Source organism: Argentina silus, assembly GCF_951799395.1.
Source record: "Argentina silus genome assembly, chromosome: 18".
Taxonomy (NCBI): Eukaryota; Metazoa; Chordata; class Actinopteri; order Argentiniformes; family Argentinidae; genus Argentina; species Argentina silus.
Genome location: NC_139672.1, coordinates 7709326 through 7732146, shown reverse-complemented (window position 1 = coordinate 7732146; position 22821 = coordinate 7709326). Strand labels below are relative to the sequence as shown.

General features: G+C 40.8%; 3 protein-coding genes across 3 annotated transcripts in view; all 3 read right to left on the bottom strand.

The window, feature by feature from the left end:
• The window catches only part of LOC310818723 (protein unc-13 homolog A), a gene marked incomplete at both ends in the record, with an annotated part of 36806 nt that extends 32218 nt beyond the window's left edge, over positions 1 to 4588 (bottom strand). The window contains 3 exon segments of the mRNA XM_083689744.1: positions 150 to 249; positions 522 to 551; positions 4567 to 4588. Coding sequence (XP_083545870.1) covers positions 150 to 249; positions 522 to 551; positions 4567 to 4588 — 152 coding nt within the window.
• Positions 4589 to 12874: 8286 nt separating this feature from the next.
• On the bottom strand, positions 12875 to 14772 carry LOC310819249 (uncharacterized protein; the record flags this gene model as incomplete). The annotated part of the gene is made up of 4 exons (XM_083690493.1): positions 12875 to 13439; positions 13727 to 13858; positions 14068 to 14142; positions 14421 to 14772. The coding sequence occupies 4 exons, from the start codon at positions 14770 to 14772 to the stop codon at positions 13156 to 13158; spliced, it is 843 nt and encodes a 280-aa protein (XP_083546619.1). The 3' UTR covers positions 12875 to 13155.
• A 1998-nt stretch (positions 14773 to 16770) lies between these two features.
• On the bottom strand, positions 16771 to 19675 carry LOC310819248 (uncharacterized protein; the record flags this gene model as incomplete). Its single annotated transcript, XM_083690492.1, has 5 exons — positions 16771 to 17054; positions 17363 to 17494; positions 17880 to 17963; positions 18062 to 18124; positions 19339 to 19675. The coding sequence occupies 5 exons, from the start codon at positions 19673 to 19675 to the stop codon at positions 16771 to 16773; spliced, it is 900 nt and encodes a 299-aa protein (XP_083546618.1).
• Between the last annotated feature and the right edge of the window lie 3146 nt (positions 19676 to 22821).

Sequence of the window (22821 nt, the reverse complement as noted above, 5' to 3'; positions counted from 1 at the left end):
TGTAAGGGAGGTTAAGAGAGGGAAAAAAGAGAAAGGAACAGATGGAGATGGACACACGGAGGAGAGGAGACATGAAAAATAAGTGCTAGGAGAGAGAGAGAGAGAGAGAGAGAGAGAGAGAGAGAGAGAGAGAGAGAGAGAGGACTCACAACATGAAGTCCTGCTCCCAGCTGGGCAGGCTGCCCCTGACAGCGATGGTGGTGCTCTTCACATTCTGAACCTTCAGAGTCACGTAGGTGTTGAACTTCTCTATTAGGGAGAGAAAGGAGAAATGGAGAAATAAAGGAGAGGAGTAGAGAAACAGAGAGAGACAGAGACCATCGACATAAGGACGTTGAATGTGTGCCATGACCCCACTAACCCCCCTATTGATCGATAGCTTTAGCATGCTACCACGGTTTAATTTATTCCATGGGGGGTCGATTATAATCAAAGATATACAGTATAAAACATACACCCAGTCCATCGACAGCCTCCATTCTACCTATTTCTGTTTCTATTTCTAGTATCCCAGCACTGACCTTGGGGTCCATCCAGCTTGGCTTTCTTCACTGTGAAAACACAGAGAGGGACAAGAATCACACAGGGGGGAACACCATCTGTTCTGAGCACACACTTACACACACTTACACACACACACACACACACACACACACACACACACACACACACACACACACACACACACACACACAACACCGCATGCTGGGTCTGGTTCCCTCCAACTGCGTACTGTGTTTCCTGTTCGGTGGGCTGTTCTGAAATAAAACTATGAATCGACGCAAATACAAACACATGAGAATAATAATCCTGCACATTTGCAGTGAACACACACTGGTCCTCTGAGCACTTCTAGAGAACAGTATGTCACTGCTAACTGATATACTCAAATAAGCTCTCTCCGTTGCTCCTGAGCACTGAGTGTGATATGTATTAATACACATGAAAGTTCATCTTAGATATTAAAAAAACAGACATTTATTTATAGACAATCAATACATTATTTATTTACTTTAAATGTATTTCTGCAAGACCACATCAGGGTGCTTGATGAAGGCTTTATTGAGTAATACATACATGCGCTACAGAGGTGAGTGTCTGAATATCTTGTGGATGCAAGTCTTGTTGAAGCCCACTTTGCACTCTCTCTCTCTGCAGCACTTTTTAACCAGCTCTGACGTAACTCACACATACATTTTTAATGCTTCACCATCCGCACTCCCACATACACTCAAACACAGAATGGCCACGCACACACACACGTCCACATGCGCTTGCACACACACACACACGTGTGTATATATATATATATATATATATGAGTGAGCTTTAATATTCAACACCCTCAGCCTGCTCATCCCATAATACTCTCTACAGGCCTGCATGACTGGCCTCAGTCTCCATAGCAACTGCCCAAAGAGGATAAGCCGATGTACATGAAATTACCCTGAGTCAGCGAGAGAAGAGGCACATACACACACACACACACACACACACACACACACACACACACACACACACACACACACACACACACACACACACGCACAAACACAGAAACACCTGCAGGTACTGTGTGAAACAGATAAGTCTGCAGTTACAGCAAGAGAACACATGCACCTGCATCTATACACATCTATATCACACACACCTGCACTTAGTTTAACACTATGTCTCAGATACATCTGTGGTTATAGTAATGAGCAACTGAAATACACCTGCAGGGATCCTGTCAAGGAGGCTAAAACACAAGTATCTGACTGTAGTTACAGCAAAAGAGAAGGAAATGCAGAACGGGCAAAGTAGTTTGGCTACTCTTTTCAATGCCCAAAAATGTTTGTTTTTAGTATCTTTAGCTTATTGAACCTCCATTTTCCTCTCGAGAACACATTTTGTAGATCCAGTTCATTTTTATCAAAGCAGATTATCCTAGCTAAAAGCCATTGTCCCTCTGACAACATGGAGAATTAAATCATTGAGTATTGGATGGAAAGTGGGGGATGAAATCGAGTGTGGTTTTCATCACTCTCAGATTGTTCCAGCAGATGAAAATAGAGCTTGGTTGATTGTGTTTTACTGCCTCGACTAAAAACAGCCCAAGCAATACATCAGTACAAGAGGAGGATCAATGGAGAAGGAATTGGACGGCAGGAAGCTAATGCTTAATAATAGCAGTGTATCATAAATCTCTCTGATGGAGTAAATTATTCGATGAGGAACCTCAGCTCATAAACAATACACACACACACACACACACACACACACACACACACACACACACACACACACAGGCGCAAGCAGGCACACATGCGCGCATGCAAACACACACATACACACACACACACACACACACACACACACACACACACACATACACACACACACACTCCCACACACACACACACACACACACACACACACGCTCCACCTATTAAGACCTACACACACACTCCATTCATAAACAATACTGGACCCAATGCTGGACCTAGGAGCATTCCCACATGAGTATTTGGCCAGGAACAGAATATTCCGAGATTGACCGTCCGAGTTTGGCCTCCTGGAGCCTCCTGTAATAAGCCTTTACCTGCCAGTCAAGCTTCTTGTCAAGGATTCTTGTAATGACTCACTGAAATGATTTAATGAAATATGAACAACGTCTTCAGAATTTTCTGAATGAGTGGACATGGCAACCCTATAGATTCAACACCACGGACCTTGTCTGAGTAAGCCCAAGTCGTGTAACAACTGTCTTTGATTTATCAGGGAGTATAAGAGGATTGCCCAAGGTCTTTACAGAGAGTGTCCTGGCAGGGCGAAGCATTCAGCTTGAGCTGTCAGAATGTGAAATAGGCCTACATGAGGAAGCCAAGACCAAGGACGAATTAAGGGGTAGTATTATTCAGACATATATTCTGACAAGGGTATATGCTACACGTTTGGATGCTGCTTTTCATATATCTCTGGAGATATATCTCATATATCTCATATATCTCATATATCTCTGGTAGTCTCGCTGGTTGATTTGTCAGAGCTCATTCACCTGGTGTCCGTGGTCTGAATCAGCCCCAGGTAAACCAGTCAAGCTGTAGGCTTCAGTTTGCGCCACATATTATTTAGATGTGATTCGGATCCAAAGATGAACAGACTTCAATATACAACTCTCTCTCCCTCTCTCTCTCCCTCTCTCTCCCTCTCTCTCCCTCTCTCTCTCTCTCCCTCTCTCTCCCCCCCCCCTTCAAAATGTCTTCTCTTTCTACGCTGCAGATAGAAATTGAAACAGTCACACTGCACAAGGTAAGGACATGTCGACTAGCCCATGATGTAAGAGAAATCGGAGAGGGGCTCTCCAACAAGTCTACTACGACTTTCATTGACATCCAGAGCAGTGTTTATGAATGAAATACTGTACACTCACGTCTCAATGACACCCAGGCTATAGCAAACAGTGGATGGGCCTCACTGGTTAATTAGTTTATGTGCCATTAGGCCTATAGCTAAGCTTTATGTGTCATTAAGGTCTATGCTTGTTCATCAGGTTTTGCGGGAACAATGACAGCATCGGAGGCTTTCTCGGAACGAGGCGTGATGAGGTGACGCGTGGCGTCGGGAGAATATTAATTTCTGCCCACAGACAGCACGACCTGACGCGGCGCTCACACCCTCCTGTAGGATTCCCTCACGGCCGCGGGGTAGACGCGGCTTAAAACGCGGCCGCGGTGCGGCATCGATAGGGGCTTCCTCTCCTCTTTAAACTGACTGCCCACGCATGAACTGACACACACACACACACACACACACACACACACACACACACACACACACACACACACAATTGCAACAGGGGACATGTAAATGTCTACAACCGACATCAATTGAAACACTTGAACAAATTGATCTATTGATAAGATCGTTAGTGCTCTCGGTTGAAAAATGATAGGAAATAGGGCTACCTTCCAGATTCTAGTATAGCGGATTAGCCTAGGATTTTACGTTTATTTCAGTCCGAAACGCTACTGATAAACCAGTTATCTACAGGTTATAATCTCATAGGGATTGTTGGTGTTGTTTGTTATAAAAAAGCATTTAGGCTATTATTTATAATAGACTACTCTTCCCCGCAAATGACACCATACTGTATGATGTAGCCAGATCTCGCCTACACAGTTCTAAAACACTGACTATGTCCTCTGTCCATCATTAAAAAAAGAAATAGTTATTCATGCGAGAGCATCTCCTGTATAAGTCTCCTGCTAAAGACAGTCTTTCAAATCATATTGTCACTATAGACAAAACGTACAAGTGTCATTCAATCAGTGAGCGGTTGGCTAAAGACAGAATGTGTAGTCACCCCATGTGTCATCCTACAACCTTACATTTGTTTCAGGGCTATGGTTTATTGGCTATTCAGCACAAGCTTACTACAGATTCTTCAAGACCATAAGACACTGAATTATTGCCACAATAAAACATCGGCATCAATCCAACAAAACAAAAGAATACATGAATGAACAGCCTACACTTAACAGCATACACATATTACGCCGTGTTTCTTCCCTTTCCTCTTACCTCCGACACAGAGCAGGGACATCTCTGAAGGTAGTCGTGAGCGTCCCCGGCTGTCCTCTACCGGGCGCCTGGGTCCTCCGTGATTCGGTTGGCTACTCCTCAGGAGGCTACCTCCCCGTGTAGGTTTACATCAAAACAGAAATATCGCCCTTGTGGTAACGTAAACGAGTCGCGCACATTCTACAAGGAACCGGTCTCTTTCTTTGCGGTTGCTGCTATATATTCTTTTATTTTTTATTTTTTATTTCAGCTCAAAGTTCTCCTCACTATGTTCCTTCTCTGCATCTCCTCAGCTCTCCGCTCCTCTCGCGCGCACAGCCATCTTGTTTCAGCACCAGCGCCGCGAGGACAGCTCTCCGCGCCGCGTGACGTCACGGCTGACGAGAAGCAGGCGGCGGGGCCCCACGAGACATCTCTCCCGATGATCACGGGACGGGAGTCTCTTCTTCCGGGGGATGGAGAACGGGGAGGGGCTGTATCTAATCAGTACACTACTTACTACTGGACTGGCTGAGAATAATAAACATAATCTTTGTGTTCTGGTGATAACCGCCGTTTTCATAGTCATCTTAAAGCATTGTTCACCAACACTAGAGCTACAGGGTAACCTTGTCGTCTTGGGCCAGCAATGTGCTAAGACTGTGTCACATATCATAGTTTAATCACTTAATCTCATTTTAACCACCATCATGACCTTCATTAGTTGAATCAGGTGTGTTAGTGCTGGACTGGGTCAAAAGTATGCACAGCCTGCAACTCTCAGGTTCAGGATTAGTAGTCTCCTATTATCTCCTAATATTAGTCTACTGTATACACTGACCTGCTAACCATACACCAGATTTGGTCATGACATGTTTTACATCATTCAATTGGACTGAATTGATGCCAGAAGTCATATTGAATTACATAATTGTTAAATTATTACATTGAAGGTGAAAGAGTGAAGCATTTGTCTCACCTAAAAGGCCTATAAAGTCTAGCAGTATGAAGTGTTTCAAATTTGCACAGTTAAGTTTGATAACAGTTGGCTGAATATGGAAGAAATTATGCTTAACCTCACATCTATATACACACCACATTTACATTTATTCTCAATGTATGATGTAGAAGTCTTGTAACTGACATTCATTAATAGACTTATTGATAACATTTTTCTGTGCATTTCTGGTATATAGCGGCCCATGGGTACCTTCAGTACATAGATCTTATTCCTTTGAATTAACAAATATCAGCACTGTGTCTGTATATTAATGACACACAGTCTACATTTTATGCATTTTGGACCCAATCACAAAACAGTGTTGATAGTTTTGAAAGACTTCCCCTCACATGGTGAACAGTAGATGACCACTGAAAGTGCTGTGCCGGTGTGCATTATCAAGTATCCAATGGTTTTCGTAGAGTCGTATGCAGACCACATCTCCCACCTCCAGTAACAGTGATACAGCATTAGCAGCATTCATAGCACCACCAGGTTGTGTTGCATGAACCATCAGTATATGCTCTCCATTCCTTTCCAAGGCTGCTGTTATGCCTGGTGCTCCTCCATCAGCAAATGCAAAAAACTTGAAGAGGTAGACTCCTCTCACTGGTGCTGTGAAGACCCCTGTATTCATCACAACACAAATATGTCTTAATCAATCTCTGTTCATTGAGATTGAGAGTTAAGTTGAGTTTAAAGTACACAGCCTATTAAAGTTTTAGTCTGGTCTGATGAAGACAAATTTTGAAGACCAATTTTACTCATTAACACCAGATATGAAAGAAATCATTAGAGATCTCTAAAGTTATCTTTCAATTTCCTTTCAAGTATGCCCTTTGATTTGACACCTAAAATGTGTCTTACTGTATATTTGTTTGCCATGACTTGCAGCATAGGGGGCCATTCAGATGTTCTTGCAGATACTGGTACCTGTATATTTGTTGTAAGCATTGCCAATGTTTGTGAAGACATTCCCGTAAACCAGGGTGGTGCGACTGTTGAAGGGTCCTATTTTTTCAGCCCCCGAGGTGAACAGAGAAGCAGTGAAAGCCACTTTCCTGTCTGTGAGACCCAGGTGAGACCGTGAACAGAAAGAATTACAGTAGTTGAGTTTGTGATCATACGCTGTGTGAAACAACATAAAACATTCAAAGTCCCCTCAATCACCCAATGTATGTGTGGGTTGAGTTGTTTACATAGTGTTAGACCACCCACTTAGCTGAAACTAGATCAAAATGCACAATAATTGCTATGTAAGCATTCATAACAGCTCATAGCAACCATACGTATAGCAGCCAATATAGATGAGGAAAATACCAGAAATCAACACTTGTGATTCATGGAGTGTCATTTATTAGACCCAAAAGGTCATGTACAGTAATACTCTCGGATAAGCTGTACATGCTGCAACAACGTAGGGAAATCGCAATACATTTCTATCAGTTCTTAGAAAGATGTTCTACTCCATATTTATTTATATCATCAATTACAAATTACCTTCTGTTTCTCTCTTCAGTTCCTCCACCTGGGTCTCAGTGATGTTCGACATGGCCCTCAATGCTGTAAGCTCTTCCTCTTGCGCTACAGATAGACAAACTAACCAATCACAGTCTGGCTTCCTTTGGAACGTTTATGGTAAGTTGGATTGATATTGAGTGTGAACATAACATTTGAGTGTGAACACATTGATGATGCCCATGAATCTCATACCATCATTCTTTCTCTTCAGTTCCTCCACAGTGGCTTTCTGTTCCTTCATCTGGCTTTTTGTAACATTGGACCTGGTCTTCATTGCAGCAAGCTCTTCTGCCCGTCCTGAAATTACACACAATTTCACATCAATTGTTCTTCAATCTGTCTTTATGATCATCAGAATATAGGCCTAGTTGTCTACTCAGCCACGATAGATCCATTTATTATTTTTAGCTCAACCAATGTCCTTCCCTCTTTCTCTACCATGTTATCAATATATATTTCATACAGTACAATACCTTTATTCTATCTTGTCAGCAACACCTCCACCATGACCCTCTGCTCCTTCACTTGGCTCTCACTTTCTCTCAGTCAAATTATATTTTGAGTTGACAACACTGCGATCAATTCTGCATCTTCATATATCAAAGTATTACGGTACCTTCATCATTTCTCCTCAGTTCTTCTACCTTGCTTTCAGTCATTTTTGAGCTGGTTTTCATAGCAACAATTTCAACTGCTTGGGCTGAAATCGTAGAGAGAGAAAAGATGGAATAAGAGAAATAGATTTATTTCCAACATGTGTGATTATTGCATAATCATATATTATAATTATGTTGTAAGTCTACTGTAGGTCCATACACATTCCACATACATCCCACACAATACCTTCAGTTCTTTCCTCAGTTCAAATGTCTCAAGTATTTTAAATTGTTCTCCATTTATTAGTAAATGTCATACAATACCTTTTACTTGGCTCTCACTTTCTCTCTCTAGTCTGACCTGTATCTCTTTCAGCTCTGACTGTGTGTGTCTCATCTTGACTCTCTGCTCTGCCATCATAGCGCTCATCTCTCTCAGCACAGCGTGGATGTCAGGCTGACAGGTTTGTTGGGAGAGTGTTGAGGCTGCAGGTTCAGTTCCCTTTGTGTCTGCATCCTGATTGTCATTCATATTGTCAACTGTAGAGAACTTTTGGAGTGATGTCATTTACACTGCTTCATCTTCAGTGTCTCTCTGAACCTGTTCCTCAGACAGACAGCAGCGCAGCAACGTCAGCAGAGCTAGTAGTCTTGTGATTTGACCAATGATTGACTTGAAGGTAAAAGAGTGAGACAGCTCTATACTGTAAGTGTCTGCCATTGACCTAAATGGAAACAGAAATGATAATGCTCACAACATTCAGAAAATGATCTTCAAAATGCTTTATAAGTTACTTGTCTTTTGTACATTGGCAGGGTTTAAATGGTAAAGACGTGATAACACTAGTCAACATTATGATACAATGATTATACACACTTCACCTATATAGAGTTAGGTTAGGTCTCAATAGGTTTCAATTGGCTAAGACAACCAACCTACACCGTAAATGCTGCAAGCGGGGCCTCTCTGCTGCTGGAGGTAGGAGATGTGGTCTACATATGTCTCGTTACAAACCATCGACTGTATGACCGCCACCATCACCACACCACCTTCAGTGGCCACCTGCTCTTGTTTTATGTTTGAACTGAACAAATAACAACTGAAACTGAGAGATTCCATTGTTACTCTACATAATTCTGTTGTCCAATCAACCCCAGGTCCACAATGTTGTGTTAAACTTCCCAACCCCCTGCTCTGAGTCTCCATGTGTGGTGCCTGTGTTATCTTTATTGATTACAATTGTGTTGTATCTTAAGTGTTTGTGTGTGTGTGTGTGTGTGTGTGTGTGTGTGTGTGTGTGTGTGTGTGTGTGTGTGTGTGTGTGTGTGTGTGAACTCTTGTCTATGTGTATTATTGTGCATATTTAAACTGTGCTGGGACTACTTTATAGTTCTTTGTATGTGCCAGAATAAGATTAGATTAGATTAGATTAGATTCAACTTTATTGTCATTGTGCAGAGTACAAGTACAGAGACAACGAAATGCAGTTAGCGTCTAACCAGAAGTGCAAAAGCAGAAAAGTGCAGTGTGAGCAGTATATAAGGTAGTGCAGTATATGAGCAGTCTAGTAGTGCAGTATAGTAGTGCAGTATAGTATAAGTAGTGCAGTATATGAATTAGCAGTAGCATTATAAGCAGAATAAATAAGATGCAGTATGAACAGTGTAGCAGCATATGAGCTGTATAGGCAATGCAGTCTAGCAGTATATATGTATTAACAGTAACATTAGGGTAATAGCAGAATAAATATGGAATACAGTATAAACAGGTATGTACAGATATGTGCAGTGTATTAACAGTAGTATTAAAGAAAATATAGGGATATGGGCATTATGAACAGTATAGATAAATTATGTACAGTATAGACAGATATGTACAGAAGAGCAGTGGTATGGAGTAGGAGCAGTTTGTACAAGTGTGGATACAGTATGTACAGTTTATAGGAATATTATAGGAATACTGTAAGAGTAGTGCACACATATTGTAGCCAGAAGAGGGAGCTATTCACATGGCCCATGAAAGTGGTAAAGGAGCACACACTAAAAACTGACAATTTGCTCCCACATGAACTGTGTCAAAGTAGCCTACATTCTCCTGTTACTATTTATGGGTATGGTCCAGTACCTCAGTCCTCAAAGGAATGTAACTGTGACCATCATCTAGTGGAAATACTGCTACAGAAGGTGTATTAAACAAGTCAGGGTGTCGTGTCCTCTCAGGAAAATAACACTTGTTGTTGGCCAATAGTATCTTTATTCAATATTTCAGTAATCATACTTGCATCACTCTCTATCATTTCTATCAGTGATCGGTACAATATTTCATTAATCAGTTTGAAATTATTTATTAGAATTTTTAGTCCCACTTCACCAGTCTATTGAACGTCAGTGTGATGTTCTACCTGGCTACCGTAGTGATGAAGGCAGGGTTCAGGTGAAAACGTTGCCAGTCTTAAATGAACATAATCCCTTGGCAGCATTACCTACGTTCATGCAATGGAGCTAGAGTACTGTAAGTATGGCACAGTGTATGTGTGACTGTGTGAGGCAGAGCAGTACCAATCTGAGACGGCACTTTACATCACATCGTTAACATACAGTACACACAAACACATAAAAGACATCAGACATATTTTACATTACTTATAATCCAATATGCACGTGAATTGTTCTTCGACGTCCTTTCCACTCTCAGGTTGATGTATTATCTTACAACATACATGATAAAAACAGAGAACTCAGGAAGACTGACTGAGTAACAACAGTCATTTACTGAATGAGCTTCCCTTCACATAGTGAACAGCAGGTGGCCACTGAAGGTGGTGTGGTGGTTTCCATTGTCATACACCCATGCGTTCTCCCAGAGTCGCAAAAAGACTACATCTCCCACCTCCAGCAGCAGTGAGGCTCCATTAGAGGGTTTTACATATTTGGTTGGTTGGTGTTCGTAAGCTATAACTACAGGCTGTCCGTTCTTGACCAAGACAGCGCCTGTAGGATGTGAAGTGTGACCAGCACCATAGAGATGAAACTGGAACTGGTAAACACCCTTCACTGGTGCTGTGAAGAAACCTGTATTGGAGCAGCAAAATACAACACATATTTATGATTGATCATAACATATTGACCTGCTGCACTTATTTGGTTCTGTTTTATTCATTGAATCTTTTCTAAAAGCCTTTGCTGCATGAATACATGAGGAAGCAGTAAGAAGTAGGAAGTTGCTCATTTCTCCATTTTATTGAACTAAGCCTCCCAGACTGTATGAGGATTCACACACGTAATTGTTGACAAAACTGTGAGGTAGAATGGATAATAGCTCTGACAGCTGTGTTTTTTATTTCTTTACACGTGTCTGACTTGAGTGTACTGTACCATACCTGTGTTTGAGTTGTAAGCATTGCCAGTGTTTGTGAAGACATGTCTGAAGACCAGAGGGGTTTGGACATTGTAGGGTCCTGTGGTTCCACTCCCTGAAGCCAGTAGTGAGGCTGAGAAAGCCACCTTGCTGACTGTGAGACACAGATGGGACCTTTTGTCAATGGTGGAGGAAACTCTCTGTACTGTATGAAGAGGTTCTGCTGATAAACTGAACATTAAACATGAAACAAAGTGACAAAATGCCTTTTGTTCATGATACATGCATATTGTGTGTGTGTGTGTGTGTGTGTGTGTGTGTGTGTCTATATCTATATCAACATATACTCATATATATATTATAGACTTGCAGTTGATAGTTTGTTGGCTGTGAGCATTTATACAAGCCTATCAAAATAAAGTGTGACAATTTATGAGTTTATCAATGGTGTAGAAGCTATTAATGGTTTCTAAGCTGCTTGTAACCTGATGCTGATTGTAAATCCTGTTAAGAATATTTACTGATGTTACCTTCATTTCCCCTCCTCAGCTCCTCCACTTGACTGTCAGTGTGGTTTGACCTGGCTTTCAAGGATGTAAGCTCAATGGCTTGTCCTGAAAATAAACATTGAAGAGGCCTGAGTCAACCAAAACTGTACACCAGGTTTCCAAGGGAAGTAAAGTATGTTGTGTTTTTCACACACAGACTATACCTTCATTTTCTTTCCTCTGACTCTCATAGTGGGCTGTCAATGCAGCAAGTGTTGTGTCTTGGGCTGTAATTGAAAACATAGAACAAAAAAAACTGTGATGGTTAAATGAAAAGATCTTTGACATAAAGTTGCAATTCTTTATTCTTTTTTTTAGCCAAATATCTGCCCTGCCACTTGTTTTGTTCGATGAGGCAGGGGGAATATCAAATTCATAGACATATCTAAGGACTTAACAAAGCAACACAATTGGTTACAAACAATACAGTTGAATAACTTCATATTTTGGGTTGTGAGAAGGTAAGAGAGTTGTAATAAGCTCATTAGGCATTTATTAGTAATTGTCATACAATACTTTTTACTTGGCTCTCACTGACACTCAGTCTGGTCTGAACCGCTTGTAATTGCATCATTATGATGTTGTTTAAATAGCTATTTTATGCCACGTTATTATTATTAGAATAGTCCCACAAACTTTCCAGGAAATACCTTCATTCTTTGTCTTCAGCTCCTCCACCTGGCTCTCACTTTCTCTCAGTCTGGCCTGTAGCTCTTTTAGTTCTGACTGTGTGTGTCTCATCTCTACTCTCTGCTCTGCCATCATAGCGCTCATCTCTCTCAGCACAGCGTGGATGTCAGGCTGGCAGGTTTGTTGGGAGAGTGTTGAGGCTGCAGGTTCAGTTCTCTGTGTCTCTGTCTGAATCTCATTCACTCTGCTGTCTCCTTCTCTGTAGAGAACCTGTTGAGTGATGTCATTCTCACTGCCTCCATCTTCAGGGTCTCTCTGAACCTGCGCCCCAGACAGACAGCAGCAGAGCAACGTCAGCAGAACCACAGGAGTCTTCATTCTTCTACTGGTTGTCTCTTTTCTTCTCTTGCAATGTGTTGTTTTTGCATTTAAATTCTCTCCTTTATATACAGTGTGTTCACCTGTTTAATCATTACCAGGTGATATCAGTGACACGTTATCACTTTTATTTTATTGAGGAAATAGAGAGAGGAAAAGAGTCAAGGCCAATCGTTTTTAATCAGATCAATGATTTATCAGCTTTTATCAAAATAAGAATCACATTGACATAAACAAGAAACAGGGAGAGATTTCAGATCATAACAAATCACATTTATTCGCGATGAGACAATATCATCCCATAATTTCATTTACAGTCACAATAAAAGAACAATAATAAAAGAAAATGGTCAAGCAAACAGACTTGCATAAGAGCATCTTAGAATGCTGACTCAAGTGAAAGGAATAGTTGACATCAAAATGAGATGGTGCCTATCTTTCCCATTCATTTGGCATTGAGGTATGAAGATGGATGTACACAACATGGACGCATCTCCACGTTAGACACTTTAGAGGAAAACCTTTGAAAATGTGATTTCGGTGTGACCTGTCACTTAAACCCTCCCAATGATTATTTCTTCACATGGAAAATAGTAGGTGGCCACTGAAGGTGCAGTGGTGGTTTTGATTGTCATACACCCATGCGTTCTGATAGAGTCGCACAAAGACTTCATCTCCCACCTCCAGCAGCAGTGAGGCTCCATTAGAGGGGTTTACATTTTTGGTTGGTTGCTGTTCCCAAGCTACAACTACAGGCTGTCCGTTCTTGACCAAGACACCGGCTGTAGGATGTGAAGTGTGACCATGACCATGGAGGTAAAACTGGAACTGGTAAACACCCTTCACTGGAGCTATGAAGAAACCTGTATCAGAGCAACAATATGAAGTTACAAAAGACTAGTGGAACAGCACATTTTACCACATTCAAATTTTATCTGGGATCACCAAAATTAACCATAAATCTGACTTATCACATGACCATTCTGTGTTTTTAACTCCACTCCTGCACCATAACATGTTGTCCCTGACAACATTAAGCAGATTGCAATTAATTTAACAACAACATCTGATTGTTGTCAAAGTGTTGTTTGAGTCAGATCTGATAACTGTGTATCTACTTTTCTTTACAAGTGTCTGCAGCGTATCATACCTGTATTTGGGTTGTAAGCATTGCCTGTGTTTGTGATGACGTGTCTGTAGACCAGGATGGTTTGAGTGTCGTAGGGTCCTGTGTGTCCAGATCCTGAAGCCAGTAGTGACGCTGAGAAAGACACCTTTCTGACTGTGAGACACAGATGAGAGAATATTAGCTGAAGTGTTACAGTAGTTCTGTTGGGTTAAATGAGTTGAATGGGTTAAATAAACTACAGACATCAGAAATGTTCAGGCATTTAACAACTGTTTATGAAGGTTTCTGAATGCCTGCATCGTTATGGATTGTTACCTGGCATGAATACTCAACAAGTACTAGTAGACGTTCAAGCCTGTTACCTTCATTATACCTCTGCAGAGCCTCCACCTGACTCTCAGTAGCATTTGACTTGGCCTTCATGGATGCAAGAGTAGCTGTTTGTGGCAAAAAAATAAATGTAATTAATCATACATGTAGTGTATTGAAAGTGATCATTTTCATTTCATATGTTTTGAGTAGTTTCAAATGTTTCAAGTAGTTTACATTTGTTTCCATACACAAGCAATTGTCATACAATACTTTTTACTTGGCTCTCATGGCACTCAGTCTGGCCTGTACCGCTTGTAATTGCATCATTATGATATTGTTTAAATAGCTATGCTATGCCATGTTATTATTATTAGAATAGTCCCACAAACTTTCCAGAAAATACCTTCATTCTTTGTCTTCAGCTCCTCCACCTGGCTCTCACTTTCTCTCAGTCTGGCCTGTAGCTCTTTTAGTTCTGACTGTGTGTATCTCATCTCGACTCTCTGCTCTGCCATCATAGCGGTCATCTCTCTCAGCACAGCGTGGATGTCAGGCTGGCAGGTTTGTTGGGAGAGTGTTGAGGCTGCAGGTTCAGTTGTCTGTGTCTCTGTCTGAATCTCATTCACTCTGGTGATTCTGTAGAGAACCTGTTGAGTGATGTCATTCTCACTGCCTCCATCTTCAGGGTCTCTCTGAACCTGCGCCCCAGACAGACAGCAGCAGAGCAACGTCAGCAGAACCACAGGAGTCTTCATTCTTCTACTGGTTGTCTCTTTTCTTCTCTTGCAATGTGTTGTTTTTGCATTTAAATTCTCTCCTTTATATACTGTAGCGCCGGCGAGGGGCGGGGCTATTGTTGTTCTTTTGTTTAGGCTACTGCTATTGGCTGCTGTTGTGTTCCAATCATGCCTTGCAGTGTGAATGTTCGGGGCAAAACCGTAGAATTGAGTGTTGTTGGTTTTAGTGGCCCAATGTTAGTTTTGTTAGTTAAGTTAAGTCTTTTGTGTACCGTTGTATATATTACAATAAACTCACTAAAAGCTATTAAGCCTCTGCTTCTCACGATCGCCACAATACATTGTGTTCACCTGTTTAACCATTACCAGGTGATACCAGTGACAAGTTATCACCTTTATTTTATTGAGGAAATAGAGAGAGGAAAAGAGTCAAGGCCAATCGTTTTTAAACAGATCAATGATTTATCCGCTTTTATTAAAATAAGAATCACATTGACATAAACAAGAAAAGGAGAGATTTCAGTTTATAACAAATCACATTTATTCGCGATGAGACAATATCATCCCATAATTTCATTTACAGTCACAATAAAAGAACAATAATAAAAAAGTGTTGTATCTTGGGCTGTAATTTCAAACATAGAATAAAAAAATGTGATGGTTAAATGAAAAGATCTTTGACAAAAAGGTGCAATTCTTTATTCTTTTTTTTAGGCCAAATGTCTGACCTGCCAATTGTTTTGTTAGATGAGGCAGGGGGGGAATATCAAATTCAAGTTTCAAGTTTCAAGTTTATTGTTATGTCTCATACAGAAGTGCAGGGAGTAAGATTCTTAGGGTTGGTTCCCTGACAATGCAGCATACAAAAAATACAAATAATACAACTAATACAAATAAGCAGTAGTGAAATGAAATAAGGACAAGACAATAAGTGACATAAGTACATTTGTAATAAGTACATAAGTACAAATTCATAGACAGATCTCTGAATCTAAGGACTTTACAAACTATACAGTTGAATAACTTTATATTTTGGGTTGTGAGAAGGTAAGAGTTGTAATAAGCTCATTAGGCATTTATTAGTAACTGTCATACAATACTTTTTACTTGGCTCTCGCTTTCTCTCAGTCTGGCCTGTAGCTCTTTTAGTTCTGACTGTGTGTGTCTCATCTCGACTCTCTGCTCTGCCATCATAGCGCTCATCTCTCTCAGCACAGTGTGGATGTCAGGCTGGCAGGTTTGTTGGGAGAGTGTTGAGGCTGCAGGTTCAGTTCTCTGTGTCTCTGTCTGAATCTCATTCACTCTGCTGTCTCCTTCTCTGTAGAGAACCTGTTGAGTGATGTCATTCTCACTGCCTCCATCTTCAGGGTCTCTCTGAACCTGCGCCCCAGACAGACAGCAGCAGAGCAACGTCAGCAGAACCACAGGAGTCTTCATTCTTCAACTGGTTGTCTCTTTTCTTCTCTTGCAATGTGTTGTTTTTGCATTTAATGCTCTCCTTTATATACAGTGTGTTCACCTGTTTAATCATTACCAGGTGATATCAGTGACACGTTATCACCTTTATTTTATAGAGGATATAGAGAGAGGAAAAGAGTCAAGGTCAATCGTTTTTAATCAGATCAATGATTTATCAGCTTTTATCAAAATAAGAATCACATTGACATAAACAAGAAACAGGGAGAGATTTCAGTTTATAACAAATCACATTTATTAGCGATGAGACAATATCATCCCATAATTTAATTTACAGTTACAATAAAAGAACAATAATAAAAAAAAAATGGTCAAGCAAACAGACTTGCATTAGAGCATCTTAGAATGCTGACTCAAGTGAAAGGAATAGTTGACATCAAAATGAGATGGTGCCTATCTTTCCCATTCATTTGGTATTGAGGTATGAAGGTGGATGTACACAACATGGACGCATCTCCACATTAGACACTTTAGAGGAAAACCTTTGAAAATGTGATTTCGGTGTGACCTGTCACTTAAACCCTCCCAATGATTATTTCTTCACATGGAAAATAGCAGGTGGCCACTGAAGGTGGTGTGGTGGTCTTGACTGTCATACACCCGTGAGTGCGGCCAGAGTCGCACAAAGACTACATCTCCCACCTCCAGCAGCAGTGAGGCTCCATTAGAGGGGTTTAAACCATAGGTTGGTTGGTGTTCGAGAGCTATAACTACAGGCTGTCCGTTCTTGACCAAGACAGCGCCTGTAGGATGTGAAGTGTGACCACCACCATAGAGGTAAAACTGGAACTGGTAAACACCCTTCACTGGTGCTGTGAAGAAACCTGTATTGGAGCAGCAAAATACAACACATATTTATGATTGATCATAACATATTGACCTGCTGCACTTTTTTGGTTCTATTTTATTCATTGAATCTGTTCTAAAAGCCTTTGCTGCATGAATACATGAGGAAGCAGTAAGAAGTAGGAAGTTGCTCATTTCTCCATTGTATTGAACTAAGCCTCCCAGACTGTATGAGGATTCACACACGTAATTGTTGACAAAACTGTGAGGTAGAATGGATAAATGCTCTGACAGCTGTGTTTTTAATTTCTTTACACGTGTCTGACTTGAGTGTACTGTACCATACCTGTGTTTGAGTTGTAAGCATTGCCAGTGTTTGTGATGACATGTCTGAAGACCAGAGGGGTTTGGACATTGTAGGGTCCTGTGTTTCCACTCCCTGAAGCCAGTAGTGAGGCTGAGAAAGCCACCTTGCTGACTGTGAGACACAGATGGGACCTTTTATCAATGGTGGAGGAAACTCTCTGTACTGTATGAAGAGGTTCTGCTGATAAACTGAACATTAAACATTAAACAAAGTGACAAAATGCCTTTTTGTTCATGATACATGCATATTGTGTGTGTGTGTGTGTGTGTGTGTGTGTGTGTGTGTGTGTGTCTATATCAACATCAACATATACTCATATATATATTATAGACTTGCAGTTGATAGTTTGTTGGCTGTGAGCATTTATACAAACCTATCAAAATAAAGTTTGACAATTTATCAGTTTATCAATGGTGTACAAGCTATTAATGGTTTCTAAGATGCTTGTAACCTGATGCTGATTCTAAATGCTGTTAAGAATATTTACAGATATTACCTTCATTTCCCCTCCTCAGCTCCTCCACTTGACTGTCAGTGTGGTATGACCTGGCTTTCAAGGATGTAAGCTCAATGGCTTGTCCTGAAAATAAACATTGTAGAGGCCTGAGTCAACCAAAACTGTACACCAGGTTTCTAAGGGAAGTCAAGTATGTTGTGTTTTTCACACACAGACTATACCTTCATTTTCTTTCCTCTGACTCTCATAGTGGGCTGTCAATGCAGCAAGTGTTGTGTCTTGGGCTGTAATTGCAAACCTAGAACAAAAAAAAATGTGATGGTTAAATGAAAAGATCTTTGACAAAAAGGTACAATTCTTTATTCTTTTTTTTAGGCCAAATGTCTGACCTGCCAATTGTTTTGTTAGATGAGGCAGGGGGGGAATATCAAATTCAAGTTTTAAGTTTCTTGTTATGTCTCATACACAAGTGCAGGGAGTAAGATTCTTCGGGTTGGTTCCCTGACAATGCAGCATACAAAAAATACAAATAATACAAGTAAGCTTTAGCACGGATGGAGTTTCAGTGAAGAGGCAGACATGTTGCAAAAAAAAAACCTTTGTGGGGCATTTTATTGGTACCGATCTCACCAAAAAAAAAAAGAAAAGAAAAAAAAAAGAAAATAATTCCAATGGCCACACTTAAATACCCTCCCAGGTGACATGATTAACATAGGACAAACCAAGTGAGAGGGGAGCTTCACAATGTACACAAACCAAATTACATAATCTAACATCTATTTTTACACATTATCACACATAACCAAGTATCACAGGTAGGTAAAAACAAACAATCACTGTTAGGCTATGGTAAGTGCAAAGGACACAGTATATTCTCCAGCCACAAATCCCATCCCCCCGTTCAATTAACAATGGGAGCTTCCATAACTATATAGGCTGTCCCTGTGGCTTGAAGATTCCTTTTGCCAGTGAACCAGGAACTGCAATCACAACCAGGTGAGTATATACACATTCTACACTTCATTCATCTCCCATATGCAGTGTAAAGTGTAGAATACCGATGTTTCACAGTAACTCAAATGTTATTTATAGTTAATGTTATTTCCAGCTGTGAGTACCAATGTGTTAGCCGCGTACTCATACCTTTTATTCTTTGCAGAACCGCCCCTCATGACTGACCAACAACCGCAGACCTATGAGTCCTCCCCTGCTTCGCACAAGCACCTAAACACAACATATACCCCTGCACACACACACACCCATACACTCCCAACCCGTGATGGACTGATCTCCATCACAATACAACTAATACAAATAAGCAGTAGTGCAGTGAAATAAGGACAAGACAATAAGTGACATAAGTAGAAATTCATAGACACAACTCTGAATCGAAGGACTTTACAAACTATACAGTTGAATAACTTTATATTGTGGGTTGTGAGAAGGTAAGAGTTGTAATAAGCTCATTAGGCATTTATTAGCAATTATCATACAATACCTTTTACTTGGCTCTCACTTTCTCTCAGTCTGGCCTGTATCTCTTTTAGTTCTGACTGTGTGTGTCTCATCTCGACTCTCTGCTCTGCCATCATAGCGCTCATCTCTCTCAGCACAGCGTGGATGTCAGGCTGGCAGGTTTGTTGGGAGAGTGTTGAGGCTGCAGGTTCAGTTCTCTGAGTCTCTGTCTGAATCTCATTCACTCTGCTGTCTCCTTCTCTGTAGAGAACCTGTTGAGTGATGTCATTCTCACTGCCTCCATCTTCAGGGTCTCTCTGAACCTGCGCCCCAGACAGACAGCAGCAGAGCAACGTCAGCAGAACCACAGGAGTCTTCATTCTTCAACTGGTTGTCTCTTTTCTTCTCTTGCAATGTGTTGTTTTTGCATTTAAATTCTCTCCTTTATATACAGTGTGTTCACCTGTTTAACCATTACCAGGTGATATCAGTGACACGTTATCACCTTTATTTTATTGAGGATATAGAGAGAGGAAAAGAGTGAAGGCCAATCGTTTTTAATCAGATCAATGATTTATCCGCTTTTATCAAAATAAGAATCACATTGACATAAACAAGAAACAGGGAGAGATTTCAGTTTATAACAAATCACATTTATTCTCGATGAGACTATCATCCCATAATTTCATTTACAATCACAATAAAAGAACAATAATAAAAAAAAAAAACAGACTTGCATTAGAGCATCTTAGAATGCTGACTCAAGTGAAAGGAATAGTTGACATCAAAATGAGATGGTGCCTATCTTTCCCATTCATTTGGCATTGAGGTATGAAGATGGATGTACACAACATGGACGCATCTCCACATTAGACACTTTAGAGGAAAACCTTTGAAAATGTGATTTCGGTGTGACCTGTCACTTAAACCCTCCCAATGATTATTTCTTCACATGGAAAATAGTAGGTGGCCACTGAAGGTGCTGTGGTGGTTGTGATTGTCAAACACCCGTGAGTTCTGCCAGAGTCGCACAAAGACTACATCTCCCACCTCCAGCAGCAGTGAGGCTCCATTAGAGGGGTTTACACTATAGGTTGGTTGGTGTTCGTAAGCTATAACTACAGGCTGTCCGTTCTTGACCAAGACAGCGCCTGTAGGATGTGAAGTGTGACCATGACCAAAGAGGTAAAACTGGAACTGGTAAACACCCTTCACTGGAGCTATGAAGAAACCTGTATCAGACAATATGAAGTTACAAAAGACTAGTGGAACAGCACATTTTACCACATTCAAATTTTATCTGGGATCACCAAAATTAACCATAAACCTGACTTATCACATGACCATTCTGTGTTTTTAACTCCACTCCTGCCCCATAACATGTTGTCCCTGACAACATTAAGCAGATTGCAATTAATTTCTCTGAACCTGCGCCCCAGACAGACAGCAGCAGAGCAACGTCAGCAGAACCACAGGAGTCTTCATTCATGATGCCTCTTTTCTCTTCTCAATTGGTGATATACCTCAATCTGCTAGTTTATATACCCACACCTTTAACCATTACCAGGTGATATCAGTGTAACATGTGATATGAAAAGATTGGGCAGTTGATCATTTGTTTACAAGGGAATTAGAAAGGAATCATACGGTGAGTGAATATCAGTTGTTCCCAAAATATGATGTTCCCCAGACAGACTGCAGCACAGAACGGTCAGCAGAACAACAGTGATCTCCATTTTTAAACAGGACACCTCTTTTTTCCTCTCTATTTGTGTTATATCTCAGAACTCCTTCATAAATACCCTCACCTTCACCTACTGTAACCCATTAACAGGTGATGTCAATATTGGCACCTTTAGATATGTTGCTAGAAAACTAGGGCTGTAGGGCAGATTTGTTTACTACTGTAACTGCAGAGTTATTCACATGGCCCATGGCACATAAGTGGTAATGGAGCACACACTAAAAACTGACAATTTGCTCCCACATGAACTGTGTCAAAGTAGCCTACATTCTCCTGTTACTATATATGGATATGGTCCAGTACCTCAGTCCTCAAAGGAATGTAACTGTGACCATCATCTAGTGGAAATACTGCTACAGAAGGTGTGTTAAACAAGTCAGGGTGTCGTGTCCTCTCAGGAAAATAACACTTGTTGTTGGCCAATAGTATCTTTATTCAATATTTCAGTAACCATACTTGCATCACTCTCTATCATCTGTATCAGTGATCGGTACAATATTTCGTTAATCAGTTTGAAATTATTTATTTGAATTTTTAGTCCCACTTCATCAGTCTATTGAACGTCAGTGTGATGTTCTACCTGGCTACCGTAGTGATGAAGGCAGGGTTCAGGTGAAAACGTTGCCAGTCTTAAATGAACATAATCCCTTGGCAGCATTACCTACGTTCATGCAATGGAGCTAGAGTACTGTAAGTATGGCACAGTGTATGTGTGACTGTGTGAGGCAGAGCAGTACCAATCTGAGACGGCACTTTACATCACATCGTTAACATACAGTACACACAAACACATAAAAGACATCAGACATATTTTACATTACTTATAATCCAATATGCACGTGAATTGTTCTTCGACGTCCTTTCCACTCTCAGGTTGTATTATCTTACAACATACATGATAAAAACAGAGAACTCAGGAAGACTGACTGAGTAACAACAGTAATTTACTGAATGAGCTTCCCTTCACATAGTGAACAGCAGGTGGCCACTGAAGGTGGTGTGGTGGTGTCCATTGTCATACACCCATGCGTTCTGCCAGAGTCGCAAAAAGACTACATCTCCCACCTCCAGCAGCAGTGAGGCTCCATTAGAGGGTTTTACATTATGGGTTGGTTGGTGTTCGTAAGCTATAACTACAGGCTGTCCGTTCTTGACCAAGACAGCGCCTGTAGGATGTGAAGTGTGACCAGCACCATGGAGGTAAAACTGGAACTGGTAAACACCCTTCACTGGAGCTATGAAGAAACCTGTATCAGAGCGACAATATGAAGTTACAAAAGACTAGTGGAACAGCACATTTTACCACATTCAAATTTTATCTGGGATCACCAAAATTAACCGTAAACCTGACTTATCACATGACCATTCTGTGTTTTTAACTCCACTCCTGCCCCATAACATGTTCTCCCTGACAACATTAAGCAGATTGCATTTAATTTAACAACAACATCTGATTGTTGTCAAAGTGTTGTTTGAGTCAGATCTGATAACTGTGTATCTACTTTTCTTTACAAGTGTCTGCAGCGTATCATACCTGTATTTGGGTTGTAAGCATTGCCTGTGTTTGTGATGACGTGTCTGTAGACCAGGATGGTTTGAGTGTTGTAGGGTCCTGTGTGTCCAGATCCTGAAGCCAGTAGTGACGCTGAGAAAGACACCTTTCTGACTGTGAGACACAGATGAGACAATATTAGCTGAAGTGTAAAGTAGTTCTGTTGGGTTAAATGGGTTTAATGGGTTAAATAAACTACAGACATCAGAAATGTTCAGGCATTTAACAAC